This window comes from Scyliorhinus canicula, chromosome 6 (assembly GCF_902713615.1).
Source record: "Scyliorhinus canicula chromosome 6, sScyCan1.1, whole genome shotgun sequence".
Taxonomy (NCBI): Eukaryota; Metazoa; Chordata; class Chondrichthyes; order Carcharhiniformes; family Scyliorhinidae; genus Scyliorhinus; species Scyliorhinus canicula.
In genome coordinates, this window is record NC_052151.1 from 121309214 (window position 1) to 121330200 (window position 20987).

Genomic DNA, 20987 nt, shown 5'->3' on the forward strand with positions numbered 1-20987 from the left:
GTACAGGGAAAAATGGACAATGCTAGGAAAACAAGCAGGTGCAAGGTTTGCCTGTGGATTGGAATTTGCAGTTCCCAGACAGAACTGATACTACAAGCCATTAGCATAGTAATGAGCTATCTCCGGAGACAAAAGAGAAACATTTAGGCAATCGGTACCAGAGCAGACTCCCCGGTGCCAGTGGAGACTAAAACAAAGGCAGGCCAACGGTTACCTAGGACCCACCCAGTGATCAAGCAATGACCCCTTTATTGGACAGAATCAATACAAATGACTGGGACATGGTCCAATTAATTAGGGCCAAGTTCAAGGCCCGCCCAGAAGGGCGCAAAACCCTTTGGGGTATAAAGAGGAGTCCCCAAGACCAGATCGCTCTCTTCTTCTTCACCTTCATCTTGGCCTTGGCTCTCAGCGACGAGAGGCCCGCCAAGCACCAGCCAAGTAAGTCTAAGGTCAACGCACGCTACGAGATAGGCGCTCCTAGCTACTATTCTATACCAGTTCGATGCCAGCAGTATCAGAACCGGACAACGGCCATTGTTCCTCTGACTGAGTGGGCGCCCGAAGCTAAGTATAGGCTTTTAGTAGTAGTTGTAGTTTAGTGAGTAGAGTTTGTGCATGAGTAATAATTGACTGTGTGTGTAAATACATGTGCATTGATTTCAAACTTACTAACTGGTGTATCGAGTCATTGATCAGTATTCGGTTTTGAACCTTGTGGTGGTATCACAAAGATACCTGGCGACTCTTGAGCAAAGGTAATTAAAACAGAGCAAATAAGGAAAGCATAACGAGCAACAGATGGAAGACCAGGTAAAACTCCAACATTGGACGCTGAGTAGCTGGAAAACTGGGAATTGGGTTAAAAAACAAAATATCAAACCATCGTAGAAGGTGTGGTCTACTTTCCAATGATCTGCAAGGCTTTATAATAAAGATGACAGCCAAATATTAGCACATAGATCAACAGTGACAAGTGCAACATCAACATTAATGTATTATCAAGCATGACTGAAAGCAATGGCATTGAACGTGAGGTTAATTTTTATAGAAGCGCATGGTGTGACAAACTATGACATCCACCGATTTTTGAATATGACGTGAAGATGCCGGCGTTGATTTTTGAATAGGCTTCACAGAGTGCTACATTCTTTCCCCCTGCATAGTGCAGTGTTGTGCCTATTTGAGCTGTGTGAATAATACTTCCATCAAAATTCAGTCGTTTACAGATTGATTATCATGCCCATTATGATAGCTGTGCTCAGTGGTCACATGCCTGTTCCTATTTCATGCATTTTAAAGCCTCAGCACCGAGGAGCTGGCCATCCCTGCCCTCGAAGTCCATTCCATGATGCAAATATCCAAATCTAATAGGACGTAGTAAGGAGGAGAATGTGTTTTTACTGCGCCAGGTTCTGCACTCCACAGAGAGAGACATGAGAAGGGGACATTGTTGAGCTGAATGTGTTTTTGGCGGTCTATCTGAAGGAGGTGATTCATCGTGCAGGCGTGAAAAAGATGGTCCCTGAGGCCAGTGTCCAGCTCACACTTCAGTACCCATACTGACAGGCGAACCTTGACGAAGATGTCCGGGGGGGGGGGGGGGGGGTGTAGGCTGTTTCCCGCCAGCAGGGTGGGATGCAGTCAACAACACTGAGGTGTTGAGTGGACAGAGTTCTATGAGAAGACTGTAGTATTGTATACGGCATGGCGGCAGATCATTATCCCCCAACAGATGATGAAATGCATGCCAGCTGGGAAAAGGTCATGTGAAGGCACCAAAGCGGGGACAATGAGAGTGATCACATGGAATCCTGGAGGGAGGAATGACAATTGGGTAGACGCTGCAGAGATTGGCATTAGTCCCTGCTCGCCTCCCGAGAACGGCGGACTCTTCCTTCACCCTCCAAATGAGACATTGCACTATATGGTTCCCTCTGCCCTTTCAGTTAAAGAGGTTCGTGTTGCAAAGGAAATAAAACTGGATTGAATGTACGCCCCCCGATAGCTATTTTCTACAGGCATAATCATACCTGTTGGACTCCTCGCGCGTGTTGTGTTAAAATGCAATGGAAAGTGACTGCATTCCGAGGCTACCCCGGTGCAATTGAAATTCAGGTTTGCACGCCCTGTGTTACTCAGCCAGGCAAACAAGACGGAATAAGTTTGCAGTGAAGCGGCAGAAATGTTGTGAAAGTGGGCATCCAGTGGACCGGTCCTGTGGAGCTGGGGTCCATTCGCAACCCGCCCGCAGAAGGCGGCTGGCCGGGTGCATTATTGTTGTCAGTCTCCGGGGAAGGCAAGTCTCCGCCGCGCCTCAGCAGCCCCGGGTCTGAAAGATGTGACAGCCGTGTGGGTAACACGTCGCACAGTGTGCAGTTTTCCAGCTCCTTCCAGTCAAAAAGCCGCTCGGATTGCCCTTTGCACACGACTCACTCTCCTATCAACATATAGCACAGCGGGAAAGAGCCCCTCAGGCACAGGAGCTTCAGCCGAGCGGCACAAACTTTACCCGGTGCTAACCGCACGAGAGGAAACCTTGCCCCTTCCCCCCGAACTCAGTGATTATTTGAGATGACTTTCAAACACAGGGAATTTTCACCGAAGTGATTTAACTCAGTCAAAAGGATATCCGGTTGGTGCTTTTTTTAAGTTCCACTGTGCTGCATTGTGACAGTTGGAAATATGGATCAGTTTGTGGATTCAGAAAAAGCTAATCTGATCACGGAAAATAAGGCGAGGATGTATAGTCTACGCCTGAAAAGGTAAGGGGGAAAAAAGCGGAGCAGGCTGTCATTATTACTGTACAGTTATTGCAGCTTGGAATGTGCTTGCTGTGAGAAAGGTTACGGTGCATTCATACATTGGTGTACAGTTAATGCTCAGTGGATCAATTGGAAGAAAATTTGCTCTCTCTCGGCTATTCAGCTACAATAACCAGACGTGTGAATGTGGAATGCATTTCCCCCCTGTTCTCAGCTATCTCACACAATTGGCGTTCTGACATTTTAAGCACATTTATGTTAAGCGAGCTGGCATTACATTGAGGCAATGCTGTTCCGGTTGGCTGTGAGTAAATGTTTGGCTAGCTCGTTATTCAGTAAATTGGGTAAATGTTTAGCAAATACGCGGGGCGATACAGGTAAACGTGACAATTGTTAGGTCTGAAGTCAAACGATGAGGGTTGGACTTTTAATCGGCTCACCGGAGCGCTGCAATCGTGTACGCCTGTGCGTTTCAATTCTGGGGCCATCGTTTTCCCCACTTTTGATTTTGTTGGATTAATTGTCGTTTGAAAGGAAATCGGCTGAGCAGATTTTGGAACCAGTTGATGTGTCTTCTTGGGAGCGTTATCACAATCTGCAGTCTGGTGCGCAAGCAGGAGAACGTGGCCAATTCGGTGGCTGCGTTTATAACCATGATGATTATCTCCGGTAGACGGTGGGCAATAAACGCACGGTTCAATATTGACTATTATCTTTGTCACAATTAATGCATACTACATACTTGGACATTTGTTTTAATTTAGCTTGAACACACACTTTACATGTACCTTTTATGGTTCACATGTTCACACGAAGCAAATGCAGATTTCCAGCTGGGTTTCAATGTTTGTACTGCCATTGAGCTAAAAGCCACACTCGGCATGGTCCCCTGCAAGAGCAGTTTGTGTGAAGAAAATCATTTTCACGCCTGGTTTCATTTCAGACAGTCTGTGATTAATAGCTCGGGGAACTGATCATTCACAAGATAATGAAAAAGGCAATACTAATGATTAATGCTAATATGTAAGAAGGATTTTAGAAATTCGTTCACCGTTAATGCAAATATTTATTTAAAACGTCTACACTTTGTTTCCCATCTGTTACGTGGTTTATTCGAAAAGTTGTAACTGAACCGTTTGCTTCTGAAAGGCAGAAATTGCACAAATACCGGATTACTTTCAAAATATTCGACACTTCGAATCTGTTCACAGATTGTTCAGATTGAAAATGTTGACCACAATTTCAGCTGCACCTGATAAGAAGCATAGGACTGACAAAACACCATGTTAAAGCAAGGATCTATGAATTGAATCACAGGACAGCATGCCAATAATAAATATTTGCCTTTTATTTTCCTCAGTGCGCAAAGTTGAAGAAGCAACGTTTTACCACTGCATATTGTAATAGCAATTTGACTATAACTTGACACACACGATAAATGATTCCACATGTCACAGTGGAGTCTCCTGATAATTCTTCATGCATTCGGACAGTTTCTACGTTGGGAACGATTGGCTATAGCCTATGGTTTTAAATATTTAGTAAATAAGCTAGGCTATTTGCCAATTTTTAAAAACTCCAGAAAGTGCTGGGAAAACCCACCAGGTCTGACAGCATCTGTGGAGAGAGAAACAGAGTTAGCATCTGGAGTCCATTGCCAAACGTGCCTCCATTCATAGCTTAACCAAAGAAACTGACGGGCGATTGTACTTCATCCGGTGCTTTGTTATTGGGTAAGAATTTTTAAAAATCAGCTGAACACTGCGCACTTCATAAATGTAGCCCGTGGTATATGGCAACTACTCCATGGATACTGCAACACGGGCCAATATGATTGCAGCATCTTGGACAGTAATCATTGATTAATTGAGTAAGTTACCATGAGCCGTGGATTGTTGCTAACATTCTCGAGCTGAAGAGATACTTTCTTGGTCGCAGGTGCCCTGTAACTCCGATTGTACCTTGGCCCTCATCTTGATACCGGCTCACCAATGAAATTCAAACACGTTTGTCGAACAGCATCTAACCGCATACCACCTCTCGGGTTGTCTTGATTATCTACTCAGTCCGGGGCAGTTCTGTCCAATTGGCGTGCTTCAGAGCTAGAAATATAGACGCCTAGTGTAGACTTATAACGAACTCGGGAAAGGTCGCTGCACTTTAGCTGTGGGTTAGACCCAAGCTGCTGCGTGAAACCAGCCGTATCGGGGCTGGGGGACAAATCAATAACTAATTTATCTGGCAGAATGCTCTTTTGAAATCAGCGAATCTCCTCCCTGTATTGTAAATAAACACGATGTAATTACATTGAGAAACAACACTGGTAGTTTCTTTTACATGTCCCGATATTGAACCTTACAGAATTGGAAATACTGGCCGAAGTTGAGATACCCACTAGGAAATGATCAAATTTTAATCCAAGATGAAAACGTGTTCATTATTATATTCCCAAGCAATACAGATTGATAATTATTGGTCTGCTGTCTATTGTGTGAAGATTAGGCGTGTTTCTGTCTGGCTATTATCATTCCCGTCCACCACGCCCACCCCAAAATAATACTTGAAGATCTAAAATCATTTCAGATTTCAACCCCAGCTCTGAAAGACACGTCGAAGGTTTAATTTGGGGATAGGAGATCGAAGATGCAGATGCGTCACAGCACAGATATGAGGAGTTTAAGGATGAACTGATCTATCAAGAAAGGAAACATTCTAATAGCATGTTTGAATTTACTAGTTAAATGCAGAGCACCATTTTTCTTGCCTTCTGCATAAAATGAATAAGTATTTTCCGTTGATGTGCTGATCTGTCCGACTCCAAAATTTTAATGTGGCAGGCACCCTTCCTTAATCCAAAGAATCTTGAAAATGCTCAATGTTGTCTAAGTGAGATTTTCTGGTGGCGAGCAAAAAGCACATTTGTATAACATTGGAAATCTTCGCCATAAGGAAGACGTTCATCACATCAAATGTTGAAAGCCAGGCCAGACAAAAAGGAAAACTAGGCTAGTATCCTCGGCATTGTTTAAAAAAAACCTTTCCGGAAAATGATAGTCCAGAGGATATAATTCAAAATTCAGCAAGAGTATTTCTTATTAAGAGTCCCAATAATCAATGGAAAATTACTAAATACTGTTGCATAATTTTAATTTATCTGTAGCAAAAGATTTGTACCTGAATTGCATGTGTATCTAAAAGGAGCATTTCAAAAAACAATTGTAACGCTGAACCTTGTAAAGCGAACTGAATCTAGCCAGAATACGAAGTCACCAGACTTAGTAATGTGTTTATCAATTGCAAAGGTCTGGTTACTGCATTACTGACTGATTGACTGACTTGGAGATAGGCTCCAGAAATCAGAATCAGTATCTTTGGAGCTATAGTTGGGCCACAGTGTATCTTCTAATACTGTATTTGGGATATTCACACAAATAATGAGACATTGCAGCATTGTATAACATCTGTCAACATTAAATCTGCTTTACAATTATTTAATTGTAAAATGACAATAAACATAATGTAAAATTATCACTTAATTTATGTATTCTTTATTTACTTTGCCGATAAGCTGTAAGTTATGATTAAGCGCATAATGCTTGCTATTGAAAAAAAAATGGAAATTCAAAATATATGAAGAGCAAATTAGAATTTAAACTATGGCAGAACGTTTTGAGTATTATCAAGGTATCCAGGTGTAAGCAATATAATGTCCTGTGTGCAATAGTTATCTGCGATCCCATATCCTTTCTGTGGTCATATTGTAGAACATGTATTCGTGGAGAATAGGAACCACAATCGCCCACAGTCATCTGGAGAACATAGAAAATGCTTGGCACTTCATTAATCCAATGGGACCCAATTGCATAGGAAACTTCTTCACAAACTGGAACTCATTAAAATACGTAAGGCACCATTTGTGATTCACAATGCTAAGGAATAGTAACTAAGTGGATTAAATGAAATTATTTTTGCCACGATAGCACTCAGTGCTCACAATTATTTCAGCTTTGGTTTGGCTCCTTCGTTCCTGATTTGGTGAAGTATTTTCTTACAGTTCTTCATGGTTTTCTTTCATCAGTTTTTATTCTTTTTAGCTGACAGCCTGTATTTGATATGCTCAAATCAAATTTGCATATCAAATTTGCATGCTGATGCACATATAAGTTGGAAATACAAAGACACAAAAATGAAGATTTTCAGAGATCAAACTTTGAATATTGATAAGTATCACAATCTCTGATAATCACAAAAATGAGATTTTACACATATTCTTAGCGTGGCAAACTTTTCTTGAATGTGAAGATGATTGCCAAGGAAGCAAACAGATGTTGAGTCACCCAGACAACAGCGTTTCTTTTCTGTTAGGTGGTTTCCCAATGGGGTTATGAATCACGGGTGCAAAGGAGAGTCCTGGTCACTGACTAATATTTCATCCAGTGTTTCTTCTTCTTGAATCCACACAATGAAGGATATATATCCAGTTTGGAGGTAATGGTCATTGGCATGTATAATGACGTTTCTGTGGGCAGGCACCACCTGAACAATAATCAAAAGCAAAACCTATTAGTTGATGTTGGCCATAGGATTGATGTGAGGAATGTTGATACACACAAGGGTGCACAGTGCACTGCACTACCCTGCAGTTGATGGAAATCCAGAACAGTGAGAAGGTGTTTAATTCAAAAATAGCGTTTGTCAGCTGTTTGGTATAGGGGTATATTGCAAACTGCCTGATATTGCAGATGTTCCCCTTTCGAGACTTAGAAAGATGACATGTAAGCTTCGTACTGTGGGAATCTTGCCGTTTAAATTAAGAGCTGGACTTGTTCACCATATTGACTGCAGGTTACCTTGCAGCAGATGATACAGTGTTAGAGTAACCCTTGTGAACAGAAGTATGGACAATGTATCCTCAGACATATCCAAGAAATGCTGGAGAGATCTATAAATGCAGGGAATGAGCTAGTGATGGGTGCAGACAAAATGTGGTAGCATCTGTACAAAGGCATTCATGATCTCCTTCTGATTGAAATGGTGCAACATGTTTCAAAACCCCAAAGGAATGTAAATGTCAATAACCATCAAGAATAACGAAGGAAACCCATTTGCTTGATACACATGCCAAACTCTTAACTGCTGGAAAACTTTGCAAAAACCAACTAAGGCATCAATATGCATTAAAGGGACCAAAAATCACAAAGCGTTACAAGCACATAAAACTACAATGTAGTTCAAAAGCAAGTCAAATCGCATATTTTATATAGGTACGAACGTAGTCCAAAGGTGGATTATTTAGCATGGGGCCAGTTTTATTTCTATAATTTGACCTTCAGCTTAATGTACCTGCAGACATATTATATTGGGCATGCCACTACTCACATTAGCTATGCAGATTTTCAGATGTAACTTAAGAGGAAATCAGGACCTTTCTATTTATTTTAGTATCACTTTATTTATCAACTACGTAGTGATGAAAATATATTTGTTTCTGGCCTAACTATAGTTATCTTCAATTGTCAGTTCTCAAGTTAATATTCAAATTTAAAATCTCCAACTCTTTACTCTTAACTTTGATATTTTGCATTTCTTCAATATTCTGCCACGTTTAGTGCTCCATTATGATTTGAATTTTGTACCTATTTTACGCTTTGACAATTTTGGACAAAAACGTTACAGTTCCAAATTCTTCCTAATTATCCATTCAGAATATGCAGTATTTCAATGTCATGCCTGAGGATTCAATGCCCAAAAGGGTTAAAAAAAAAAGGGTAAAACAGTAACGTGTCTTGGTAACTGGTAAAATGCTAGCTGGTAGTTCAATTGCCTTTCAAATTGTTGAATCTGCTGGATTTGATAAAACAAATATTTTCTGTTTGTAGCCGTTAATAATTTTGCAATTCCCATTAAGGAGCACCATGTACCTGGGTTGGATGTAGAACAAATTAAGGTCCGAGTTGGATCCAAGCACTGTCAATCCAAAAGAGGATCCATTTTATTGAAATAAATTATTGTTCCACAGTTGTGTGATCACAATTATGGACTATCATAAACAAGTCACTACAAAGACACAAATTGCACAATAATTTAAAATATTATCTCCAAATGAATTTCAGGTAAATGAACAAAAACGGCAAAGGTGAAATGAGTAAAAATATAAAATGCAAAATATCATCCCAGCACCTGAAAGGAAAAATAAAGGGTCAATATATCAGATGCAAACCATTTATCCAAACAGAATTGAGTTTGGATTAAAGAGCAAAATTCTGTGATGTAATTCAAATGAATCACTGGAAAATTGGGAATGCTGCAAATCAGGCATTTTGACCTCTATGTCCAATTCTTCAACCCATGACCCTTCAAATATAACTCTGGAAGAGGAGCAGAAGATCAAAACACATACTCTAAAGGTTTCAAAATGAAGCATTAAACTTCCTCTACCAATATTGGTTTGTATTTTCAGATTTGCATCTCTTTGACTTCATTCCCCATACCTGACTGGCAGCCTTCCATCTTGTCAGACAATGGTTTATGTCGCGGTGTCAACTCTATGGTCAAGCATCACTTGGTGTGACTTCAGGGCCCCAGATAATCACAAAAATGAGATTTTACACATATTCTTAGCGTGGCAAACTTTTCTTGAATGTGAAGATGATTGCCAAGGAAGCAAACAGATGTTGAGTCACCCAGACAACAGCGTTTCTTTTCTGTTAGGTGGTTTCCCAATGGGGTTATGAACCACGGGTGCAAAGGAGAGTCCTGGTCACTGACTAATATTTCATCCAGTGTTTCTTCTTCTTAAATTAACATTGGCACAGTTGACTTCCACACAATGAAGGATATATATCTAGTTTGGAGGTAATGGCCATTGGCATGTATAATGACGTTTCTGTGGGCAGGTACCACCTGAACAATAATCAAAAGCAAAACCTATTAGTTGATGTTGGCCATAGGATTGATGTGAGGAATGTTGCCCCACTCTGGCATGGCAGTCTCTGCCACATTTGCTGACAGTGGGCTGAGTACACGAATCACTGGCCTTTGTTTTCTCTGGGCCCTCTTCTCGGCCAGCTGAGTTTTTTGTTTCTGATCACCTCTTCCTGTGCTCTTCCAAACAAAGGCCCTCAAAGGTCATGGCCATCAGCGACTTTCTTCCAATTGACAGTGTCAATGATCGTCACCTCATATCTCACTTTCAGGTGCCCTCATCCCAGAAGGCACCCAGGAGACTATGGTTCAGTGGCAAAATCATCTCTATATAGAAGGTCTTTGGGTGTATGGTCATCATCCATCTGGTGAACATGGTCGACTCAGCGCAGACAATGTTGGCATGGCAATGAATATACTCTGATGGAATTAGTACACTCCAGGACCTCTGAGTTGCTGACATTATTCCGCCAAGAGATACCAAGGAAACATCTTAGACAGCGAAGGTGAAAATTGTTCCGCTTTTTCTCCTGCTCAGCATATGTTGTCAGATCTCACCACTGTAGAGGAGTACGCTGACGATGCAGGCTTGGTAGATTTGCAGTTTGGTGTAGTCAGGTTGTTGTTGTTCCACACTCCTTTATTCATCTTGGGCATACCAGCTGAAGCGTTTGCGATTAAATTGTTAATTTCAGTATCAAGTGACAGATTGCTGGTGATTGTGGAATGTAGATATGTGAAGCTATCATTAACACCTGGTGTTGAAGATGGAGGAGTTAGGGAGTAGTGAGGACAAGAGGAGTTGGGTGATTAGAGATGTGGGAGTGGGATGGCACAGAAAGCCTCAATTGAGCCGCAGTGGCCTGAATGTCTGTTAAATGATTGTGCCGACCACAATATTTGATTGTTCAATTCTTTATTTACAATCTGCCTCCTTCACCCCACTGACATGCGCTGCTCCCTCAATGGGCCACGTTACTCCCTGAAGCTCATTGCTGCTATCCAACACACGCACATATTTACCACTCCCTGACTCCCTCTTTAGGCAGACATACCCAGAATCTCTGCTTTACAACCATTCCTATCCCTCTCCCCACACCACCGCCCAACCGTAGGAATTTCTGTACATTTTTCTCTGCATTTCTCTTGCAGTTGCCGTACTGGGAAGATGATGCCAATTGTTGATCTTCCAGTTCTGAAACCACACTGGGATTTTAACTCAAAATTAAGCCAAACAGTACGGCAAAATGTCTCAAAACTAGAACTGTAACATAAGCCATCAGGCCAAAAGTTGAAGAAGAATTGGAGAGGCTAATTCAAACAGGATTGCTACAAGTGATTGGATGACACCAGTAGTTCCTGTATTAAAACATGATTGTTCAGTAAGGATACGTGTGGGTTTTTGAAAACAATTATAAACCCAGTATTATACACAGACCACTATACACTGCTGCTGATTGAAGACTTGTTGCTGGACTTTCAGGAGGGCAGATATTCAGTAAAATTGATCTTTCACTGGCATATTTACAAATGAATGCGGCTGCAAAATCACAGCCACTATTCACTATCATAGCGCAGAAGTCTTCCATTTGGGACAACATCTGTTCCTGTTTATTTTCAGAGGTCCACTGATCAAATTCTGAGTGGGCTAAATGAGTGTTATCTAGATGACATTCTCATCACTGGTTCAAGTGAACGAAAACATTTTAAAATTTGGAAGCTGCACTAAAAAGTTTACAAAACTCTGAGCTTAAAAGGGAAAGTGTGACTCTTTCAAGGCATCCATAAACTACCTGGGTCACATCATCTATAAAGATGGCTTGCAAAAGGAGCTGAAAAAGATGACAGCAGTCTTAGAAATACCAAGGCCTCAAATGTGATGCAACTGAGGTTATTTCTGGGATTGATCAATTAGTACGGTTCCAAATTTAGCAATTGAATTGAAACCTTTACACAGTTTGTTAATTGCCCAATAGGTATGGCACTGGAGAGAAGGATGCGGAAATGCATGTAAAGAGGTGAAAGTAGCCATAAAGAACTCAGAGCTGTGGTTCACTACAATCCCAATTACAACTTGGTTGTGAAGCATCACCCTCTGGGGCTGGTGCAGTTGTATCGCACATTATGCCTTCAGGAAAGGAATGGCCGATAGCATTCGCCTCACTAATTCTGACTAGCGTTGAAACGAATTATGCTCAGCTAGAAAAAGAAGCTTTGAGCATTAGAGTTGGAGTAAGAAGGTTTCACCACTACCTTTATGGACGTCATTTTACTCTCTTGACAGATCACCAATGCTTGATGACAATCTTTAGCAGCTAGAAGGTTACAGAGATGGTCTTTGATATTTTCGGCACACACATTCGATATCCAATATCGAAAATTGGAGCAACATGCAAATGTTGATGGTTAGACATGATTGCTGTTGCAAATCAAGCAAGAGCCTGAAGAAAATTTTGTCAACATGCCACATTTGAACATGATCCAAACAAAAACAATGACAGATGTACATCGTAAAAATCCAGATGCCAAGTCCTACCTCACAAGAAGGCGTGAGTTGACGGTTCGTAATAAAGTTTTATTACGGGGATTTCGAGTTATTATTCCTCGGTTCTTGCATAATAAATTGCTTGATCAACAACATGAGGGACATTCTGGTGTGGTGAGGATGAAGGAACTCGCATGCAGTTATTTTTGGTGGCCAGGATTAGATGCTAAAATCAAAGAGAAATTAGAGAATTGTCAGTCCAGTGCATAACTAAGGGGCACTCCTCCACTGCAACAATTACATCTGTCGGGATGGCCGACACAGCCATGACAGAGAATACATGTAGACTATGCTGGTCCAGTGGAGGGTCACATGTTCCTAATGATTATGGATGCACACTCTTAAAGGCCAGAAGTAACAATTATATAATCCATGACAACTGAACAAACCATTGAGAAGTTGGATGAAATATTTGCAATGTTTGGTAGACCGGAACAGATCATAAGTGACAACAGCACTTCTAAGAATCATAGAATCCCTACAGCAGAAGGAGCTCATTGGTCCATCAAGTCCGCACCAACCACCAAAAGAGCACCTGACCCAGGCCCACTCCCCCACCCTATCGCCACAACCCCATAACCCCACCAAACCTGCACATATTTGGACACTAAGGGGCAACTTTAGAATGGCCAATCCACCTACCCTGCGCATATTTAGACTGTGGGAGGAAACTGGAGATCCCAGAGGAAACTCACTCAGACAAGGCGAGAACATACAAACCCTACACAGCCAGTGATCCGCGGTTGGAATCAAACCCAGGTGCTGACACAGTGCTAACAACTGTGCCACAGGCATTCAAAGACTACTTAAAAGGAAATGTTATAATGCACATAAAACCAACTCCATAACATCATACAACTAATGGATTGGTTGAGCGATTTATATAGTCACTTAAACATTCACTCAAGACATCAAAGGATCACAATACACTTCTGGTGGCGGCTATAAAGGAGTAAGTCGCACATTTGGTGGCTCCCGCTCGGGTCGGACTTTTGGACCTTTTCCCCCCGATTTTCTACCGGACTTGAATTGTAAAACAGATGACAGAGGCAATTGTGTACTGAATTCCCACATCAGTGCATGGAGAGAAGGACTAGAAGTGCTCGTTAAGGCAGAAACAGAAAGACAGAGAAGGCTTGGGCTGAAGCTGCAACAGGAGACAGCATGGCAGAGGACCGGACCTCTGGTTTGTCGACCCAGCGGTCAACGGAGCAGCTGATGCAAGTCATTCAGGAAGGCATTGCTAAGCAGAAACGGGACTGCTTGGACCTGATAAAAGAGTCAATTGAGCGGCTGGAGCTTAGATTGGACGCCCATGATCAAGCGATCCAGAAGGTAGAGAAGGCGCCGGCTGAGCAGGAGGAACATCAAACTGCAGTAGAGCTGGAGGTGGGGATGCTGAGAGACCAGCAGAAGAAGCTCCTAGAGAAGGTGGAGGACCTAGAGAATAGATCCCGCCGGCAGAACTTGAGAATCGTTAGGCTCCCGGAGGGGTCCGAAGGAGCGGACACTGGGCATACATCGTAGACATGTTTGAGAAGCTGCTGGGGGATGGGGCATTATCCCGGCCCTTGGAGGTGGATAGTGCTCACAGAGCACTCATGAGGAAGCCGCGAATGAGAGACCCCCCCCCCCCCCCCGAGGGCAATGGCGGTGAGATTTCACAGGTACTTGGATAAGGAGCACATTCTACAGTGTGCCAAACAGACACGGAGCTGTAAGTGGGACAATAGTATCCTGCGGGTCTACCAAGACCTGAGTGTGGAGGTGGCCAGGAGAAGAGTAGGCTTCAACCAGATTAGGTCGATCGTTTGTAAGAAAAAGGTGAAGTTCGGACTGTTGGGAAGAGGCAACAATAGGTGGGAGACTATCCTGCGCCAGGGCTGGGGGCCACCGAGCTAACTGGGCGGGCTAGCTCACGGAAGCGCAGTGGGGGGGGGGGGGGGGGGTGCATATGTTCGGTTTAGTAAAGGGGTTGGATTACAGAGTGTTGTTACATGGGGGGCAGGGGGGTAAATGTTCTGCTGACGAGGGAGGGACTTGGTCTGAGGGACAGAGAGAAGGTTGGAGACGGAGGCTGCCTAGGGGCGGGCCGGGATAGGCACGGAGCATGGGCTGGAGGCGGGCCCAATAAAGGGGATGGTTGATCGGTGAGGGGGGTGTAATGACCCTCCAACTGGGCTGATCACCTAGAATGTTCGAGGGTTAAAGGGCCAGTCAAGAGGGCTCATGTGTTCACACATTAGGGAACTGAAGGTGGACGTGGTAATGTTGCAGGAGACGCACCTTAGAGTAATTGACCAGATTAAATTGAGGAAAGGCTGGTCTTTCACTCGGGACTGGATTCAAAGACTAGAGGGATCGTGATCCTGATCAATAAGCGGGTGGTGGTTTAGGTGGGTAGAATAGTCTCGGATGTGGGAGGTCGGTACATTATGGTCAGTGGGAAACTGGAGGGGGTGCAGGTGGTATTAGTAAATGTATATGCGCCAAATTGGGATGATGTGGAGTTTATAAAGAGGATGCTGGGGAAGATACCGGACCTGGATTCGCACAGGTTGGTCATGGGAGGGGTCTTCAATACAGTTATTGACCATGGCTTGGACCGGTCAAGCTCGAAAATGGACAGGGTGCCAACAATGGCAAAGGAACTAGAGGGGTTCATGGAGCAGATGGGGGGGTGGTGGTGGATCGATGGAGATTTGGGCAGCCGAGTGTGAAGGAGTTCTCCTTCTACTCACACGTGCATAAAGTGTACTCCCGGATTGATTTCTTTATTTTGAGCAGGGCTTTACTGGCTGGGGTGGTGGACATGGGGTACTCGGTGATCACAATCTCAGACCATGCTCCGCACTGGGTTGACCTGCAGGTTAGTAAAGACAGTAACCAGCACCCGCAATGGAGGTTAGATGTGGGACTTTTGGCTGACGAAGGGGTGCGCAAGTGGCTGAGGAAATGTATTCAGAACTACCTGCAGGTCAACGACATGGGAGAAATTTCAGCAGGGGTGGTCTGGGAAGAACTGAAGGCGGTGGTCAGAGGGGAGTGGATCGCGATCCGGGCCAATAGGGAGAAGGTGGATAGGGCAGAGATGGGCCAACTGGTAAAGGAGATACTGTAGATCGATGGGAGGTATGAGGAGACCCCAGAGGCAGGGTGGAGTTTGGCTTGTTAACCACAGGGAGGGAGGGTGGTGGAGCAGCTGAGAAAGGCGAGGGGGGTGATCTATGAGTATGGAGAGAAGGCCAGCAGAATGCTTGCACAGCAGCTTAGAAAGAGGGAGGCAGCCAGGGAGATAGGGAAAGTAAATGACAGAGATGGGAACCTGGTTGAAGATTGAGCAGGGGTGAATAAGGCGTTTAGGGATTTCTACAGTAGGCTGTATAGATCGGACAGACCCCTACGGGGCCGGAGGGGATGAGGCACTTCTTGGAGGTGCTGAATTTCCCAAAGGTGGACGGGGAGCTTGTAGAAGGGCTGGGTGTTCGATCGGGTTGGAAGAGACAGTGGAGGGTCTGAAGGCCATGCAGGCGGGTAAGGCCCCGGGACCGGACGGGTATCCAGTGGAGTTTTATAAAACGTTCTCTGGGATGTTGGGGCCGGTGTTGATGAGGATTTTCGGGCTATAAGCTAAATATGGTCAAAAGTGAGATGTTTGCAGTCCAGGCAAGGGGACAGGAGAGATGATTGGGGGGGGGCTGCCATTTAGATTAGTAGGTGGAAGCTTTAGGTACCTAGGCATTCAAGTGGTGCGGGAATGGGACCGGCTGCATAAATTAAATCTGGTCTGACTAGTGGTCCAAATGAAGGACGATTTTCGGAGGAGGGACGCACTCCCGTTGTCATAGCTGGGAGGGTGCAGACGGTGAAGATGACGGTCCTCCCGAGATTCCTGTTCGTGTTTCAATGTCTCCCCATCATTATTCCATGGTCCTTTTTTAAAAAATAGGTGAACAAAGTGATCACTGGCTTTGTTTGGGCGGGCAAGACCCTGCGGGTAAGGAAGGTAATGCTTGAGCGGAGTCGGAGAGAGGGCGGGCTGGCGCTGCCAAATTTGAGTAACTATTACTGGGCGGCGGATATAGCCATGATCAGGAAGTGGGTGGTGGGGGAGGGATCGGCATGGGAGCGTATGGAGGCGGCTTCATGCAAGGGCACCAGTCTGGGGGCGTTGGTAAATACACCTCTGCCGTTCCCACTGGCACGGTACTCCACCAGCCCCATGGTGGTGGCGGCCCTGAGAGTCTAAGCAATGGAGGAGACATGTGGGAGCAGAGGGAGCATCGGTCTGATCCCAATCTATAATAATCACCGGTTTGCCCCGGGAAGTATGGATAGGGGGTTCCGGATATGGCGGAGAGCAGTGATGGGGGCTATGTTTATAGAGGGGAGCTTTCCGAGTATGAGGATGCTGGAGGAGAAGTTTGGATTGGCGAGGGGAAACAAATTCAGGTATCTGCAGGTGCGGGACCTCCTACGTAAACAGGTGTCAACCTTCCCGCTCCTACCACTAAGGGAGATTCAGGACAGGGTAGTTTCCAGAGGGTGGGTAGGAGAAGGGAGCATCTCTGACATTTACAAGGAAATTATGGGGTCAGAGGAGACGCAGACTGAGAAGCTGAAGCGCAAGTGGGAGGAGGAGCTGGGAGGAGAGATAGATGATGGTCTATGGGCAGACGAGTTGAGTAGAGTCAGCGCATCCGCAACATGTGCCAGGCTCAGCCTGATACAATTTAAGGTCGTTCACCGGGCTCACATCACAGTGGCGCGGATGAGCAGATTCTTTGGGGTGGAAAACAGGTGCGCAAAATGTGCAGGAGGACCAGCGAACCATATCCACATGTTCTGGGCATGTCCGAAGCTTAGGAGATTTTGGCAAGGGTTTGCCGATGTCATGTCCATTGTGTGAAAAACAAGGCTGGCAGCGAGTCCAGAGGTGGCGATTGCCGGGGAGTCGGAAGACCCGGGAATCCAGGAGGAGAAAGAGGCAGACGTTCTGGCCTTTGCTTCCCTGGTAGCCGGAGACGGATACTATTAGCTTGGAGGGACTCAAAGCCCCCGAAGTCAGAGACCAGGCTATCGGACATGGCTAGCTTTCTCTGTTTGGAGAAAATCAAGTTCGCCTTGAGAGGGTCACTGTTAGGGTTCGCCCGGAGGTGGCAACCGTTCGTCGACTTCTTTGCAGAGAATTAATCGTCAGCAGAAGAGGGGGGGGGCTTAGTTTAGCTTAGAGTAGGGGGTTAATAAAGGTGGGACCTGTAACAGAGGGAGTCGGCTTTTGCACTATGTTTATAGTTTCATGTACATTGTTTATTTTGCTGTTGCTATTATACCAAAAATACCTCAATAAAATGTTTATTAAAAAAAAAGATCACGATACATTGTCAAGAGGAGTGAATAATTTCTTGATGTCCGACCGCAACACCACACTCTCAATAAGAGTTTACCAGCAATTCTGCTTTTCAAAAGGAAGCTAAGGACAATGTTTGACTTTTTCATACCACCTGATACTTCAGAGATGATCAAACAACAACAACTAGCACAGATTGTTAGGAGGGAACAAAATTCTAAAAAGCGAGTATTCACTCAGGGAAAGCGAATGTTAGCTTGAAACTGTGCTACCGATGAGAAATGGGTACCTGCTGTTATCCTCGGAAAAATAGGTCCAACATAAGACACGGACAGATAATAACAGTGTTTGGCAATGTCATACTGGCTGCCTGATAGCTTCACAAAGTGAAATTGCTGAAACCTCTCACAAGTATTTCCACCGTAAATTCTAAGCAGTGATACATCTGAACAGAGACCAAACAGAGACAAATTCAGATTCTGTTTCTGAAAACTTTTCAACACCTATGGAGATGGACACCAAAGTAATTCACAGGAAGTACCACCTACTGAAGAAAAGGAAGACACTTCAAAAGTTTCAAGTAGCCAAGTTCCAGAATGTTGAGTACAACCAAAATAGCCGTCCACCTGAGAGACTCTCTTATTAAGTTGTATATGTAAAAAGAAAATGGTGCAAAATAATGTATCTAATGAAAGTAAATAAAGTCGCCAAAGTCCCAGATGACCATAGGCTGCTATCCCCCTTGAGAGCTGACTGGTGTTGATTTAACCTGTGGGTCACCACACCTCAGGCGAGGGACAAGGTTTAGAAGGCAGGGCCTTCATGAGTAGCCTCAGCTGATACAGGGATTGGACCCTTACTGCTGACCTTGCTCGGCATCACAATTCAGCTGTCCAGCCAACTGAGCGATGCCAGGCCCAATTTAATGTATTAGTGGGTCTGATGTTAACTTTAAGAAAAATTGTCATTTGTACAAATGAAATAAAGGGGAAGGGGTGTTAGGTACTAAAGAATACGTGTGGAATTCTCCGACCCCCCGCTGGGTCGGAGCATCGGCATGGCGGCGTGCGAATCGAGCCACTCCGCCCCAACGCCGGGATGGAATACACCGCAATGCGGGGAATCGCCGCCATTGGTGCCGGCGTGGTCGTCACAGCGCCGGTTGGGGTATGCACCGACTCTCCGGCCCGGGCTGGCATGGGCCGGCGCGCCAATTCTCCGGGCCGGATGGGCTGAGCAGCCGTCAACAACAAGTCGAGTCCCGCTGCCGCCGTTCTAACATCCTCTGAGCCAGTGGGACCTCGGCATTGAAGGGTCCGGGTGCGGCCTGAGTGGGGGTGGGAGGGGGGAGGGGGGTCTGTAGTGGCCTGGTCCGCCATCGGGGCCCACTGATCGGCGAGCCGGCCTCTCTGCCCCCTCGGCCTCCTTTCCTCTGCGCTGGCTCCGGTAGCCCTGCGCCATTTGGCGTCGGGGAAGAAGGCCACTGCACATGCGCTAGTTAGCGCCGGCTCAACTGCGCATGCATGGACCCGCGGCACCGCGTTCAGGCCGGGATCGGCAGCTGGGGCAGCGGATGCCGCTCCAGTGCTGTCCTAGCACCCTGTGGGCCACAGAATGGGGTCCCGAAACGGGCGGCGACGCCAGAGTAAAATGCTCCCGCTTTTACTCCAGCGTCGGCACATAGCCGCCCGTTCGGAGAATCCAGCCCATCATTCCTGCTGGTGGAATGTCATGTGATCTGTAGTAACATCAGCAGAGTGTTTGCACGGGCTTGCAGTTCTCCATCTTAGATTGTATGAGCAAATAAACCTCACATAGTGTTTGTAAGAAATCCAAATGTGTAGCTTTACCATAGCTTTTCTCTTTGCGGCACATAGAACATATAACCGTGTTGAGTCCTGGTGTCTTGGTTGCTGCTGTTGAGCAGCTATGTCAAAAATTTAACATCGTGAAACACTTCTTTTCTAAGTATTTTAAACTTGGAGACTCTGCTCTTAATAAGCCAACTTTGTGCCTGACTCCTCAGTTTCCCAGATGGAAAGAATCCCAAATTCTGTGGAGCCTAAACAATTAATTAGTGGGTTCATTGATAATTTAAATTCCAGATCCTGTGGTAGCATGCCAGGTGCTTTGCTATTTTGGGAAAAAAAGCATTGGCAATCGATATTGATGAGGAAAAATGGGGCAATATATGGGGCTATGTTGGTAAAATTTTGGTTTGTAATAAAATGAAGGAGACCCAGTTCACAATACTACTGTCAACATTTTATGGCTAGTCCTGGACACAAGTTTGATCCTGCGATATCCCTGATGTGCCTAAAGTGCCTGGTATTCAACCTGATTGTATACATTGCTTATGGACCTGTGTGTTTTTTAATGTAACAAAGCAGCTGTTTATTTATAACAAAAATAGTGTTAAGGCATGCAATAATTATAATAAAATAATGGCCAGCTAATCTACTGTTGCACCCCTCCCCCTCTTTTACTGACCCACCCTCTTCCAAAAAACATACAAGACAGACACACATACAGAAAGGGAAAGGGGGAAAGTGATAGGGATCAAAATGGAAAAAACAGTGATGAGTGTCCTCGTTTCCTATATTGAAGTAATTGTAGCCGACTATTTTTTCTGGATGCAGAATACTTGAAACCACCAGTTGGATTGCTAACGAGGATCTTCTGACAGGTGTATTCCGTCAGAACCCCCAGGATGGACCTGTGTTAAGATTTGATCCTATTGGTTTGGTGTAGCTGGTGAGGATTTTTGATAGAGCCTTCGAGTCCAATCCTGTGTCTCTGATTATGGCTCTCCCAGATGAGAGAATGACTGATTCTAATGAAAAGACGCTGGGCAATATCCTAACCTTTAGAGATGTGCGGGTTAGGTGGATTGGCCATGCTAAATTGCCCATAGTGTCCTAAAAAGTAAGGTTAAGGGGGAGTTGTTGGGTTGCGGGTATAGGGTGGATACGTGAGTTTGAGTAGGGTGATCATGGCTCGGCACAACATCGAGGGCCGAAGGGCCTGTTCTGTGCTGTACTGTTCTAAATTCTTTGTAGCTCGAAAGATTATCATATGCTCCTAGATTGTGACAGATACCCCTCAATTTAGAATTGGCATAGGCTAATTATGGAATGCATCCCTATGGAATTCCTGACCTCTATAATCCGTTCTGCATCCGTAAAGAATGGGCCCCCTATCTAAAGTTCATAGACTCCACTTTGGTTGACTTACTCCTGTTTGGATTTCCATGAGCTAATTCATGTCATTTCATTTTGTTCCTCTTGATATTGCAATGCATAAAGGCATGCGTCCAGAAGTGAAATGATCTTCCTTGTCCCCTGCTTAATTTGTTAATCTGTTGTTGAATTAATCCTTTATATAAACTAGAGGTACCGGTTCT

At 44.6% G+C, this 20987-nt stretch overlaps 1 protein-coding gene and 1 long non-coding RNA gene across 3 annotated transcripts in view; one reads left to right on the forward strand and one right to left on the reverse strand.

The window, feature by feature from the left end:
• Nucleotides 1-1729: 1729 nt before the first annotated feature.
• The window catches only part of slc30a2 (solute carrier family 30 member 2), a 122755-nt gene continuing 103497 nt past the window's right edge, over nt 1730-20987 (forward strand). For both annotated transcript variants that reach the window (XM_038800033.1, XM_038800034.1), the window contains exon 1: nt 1730-2765. In XM_038800033.1, the coding sequence (XP_038655961.1) occupies nt 2686-2765 (80 nt within the window). In that variant the 5' untranslated portion in view covers nt 1730-2685. The remainder of the gene's footprint in view (nt 2766-20987) is intronic.
• Nucleotides 4101-4839, reverse strand: LOC119967467. Its single transcript, XR_005460992.1, has 2 exons — nt 4645-4839; nt 4101-4382 (listed from the first exon to the last, which is right to left on the reverse strand). It is a non-coding gene; the product is annotated as an uncharacterized LOC119967467 (long non-coding RNA).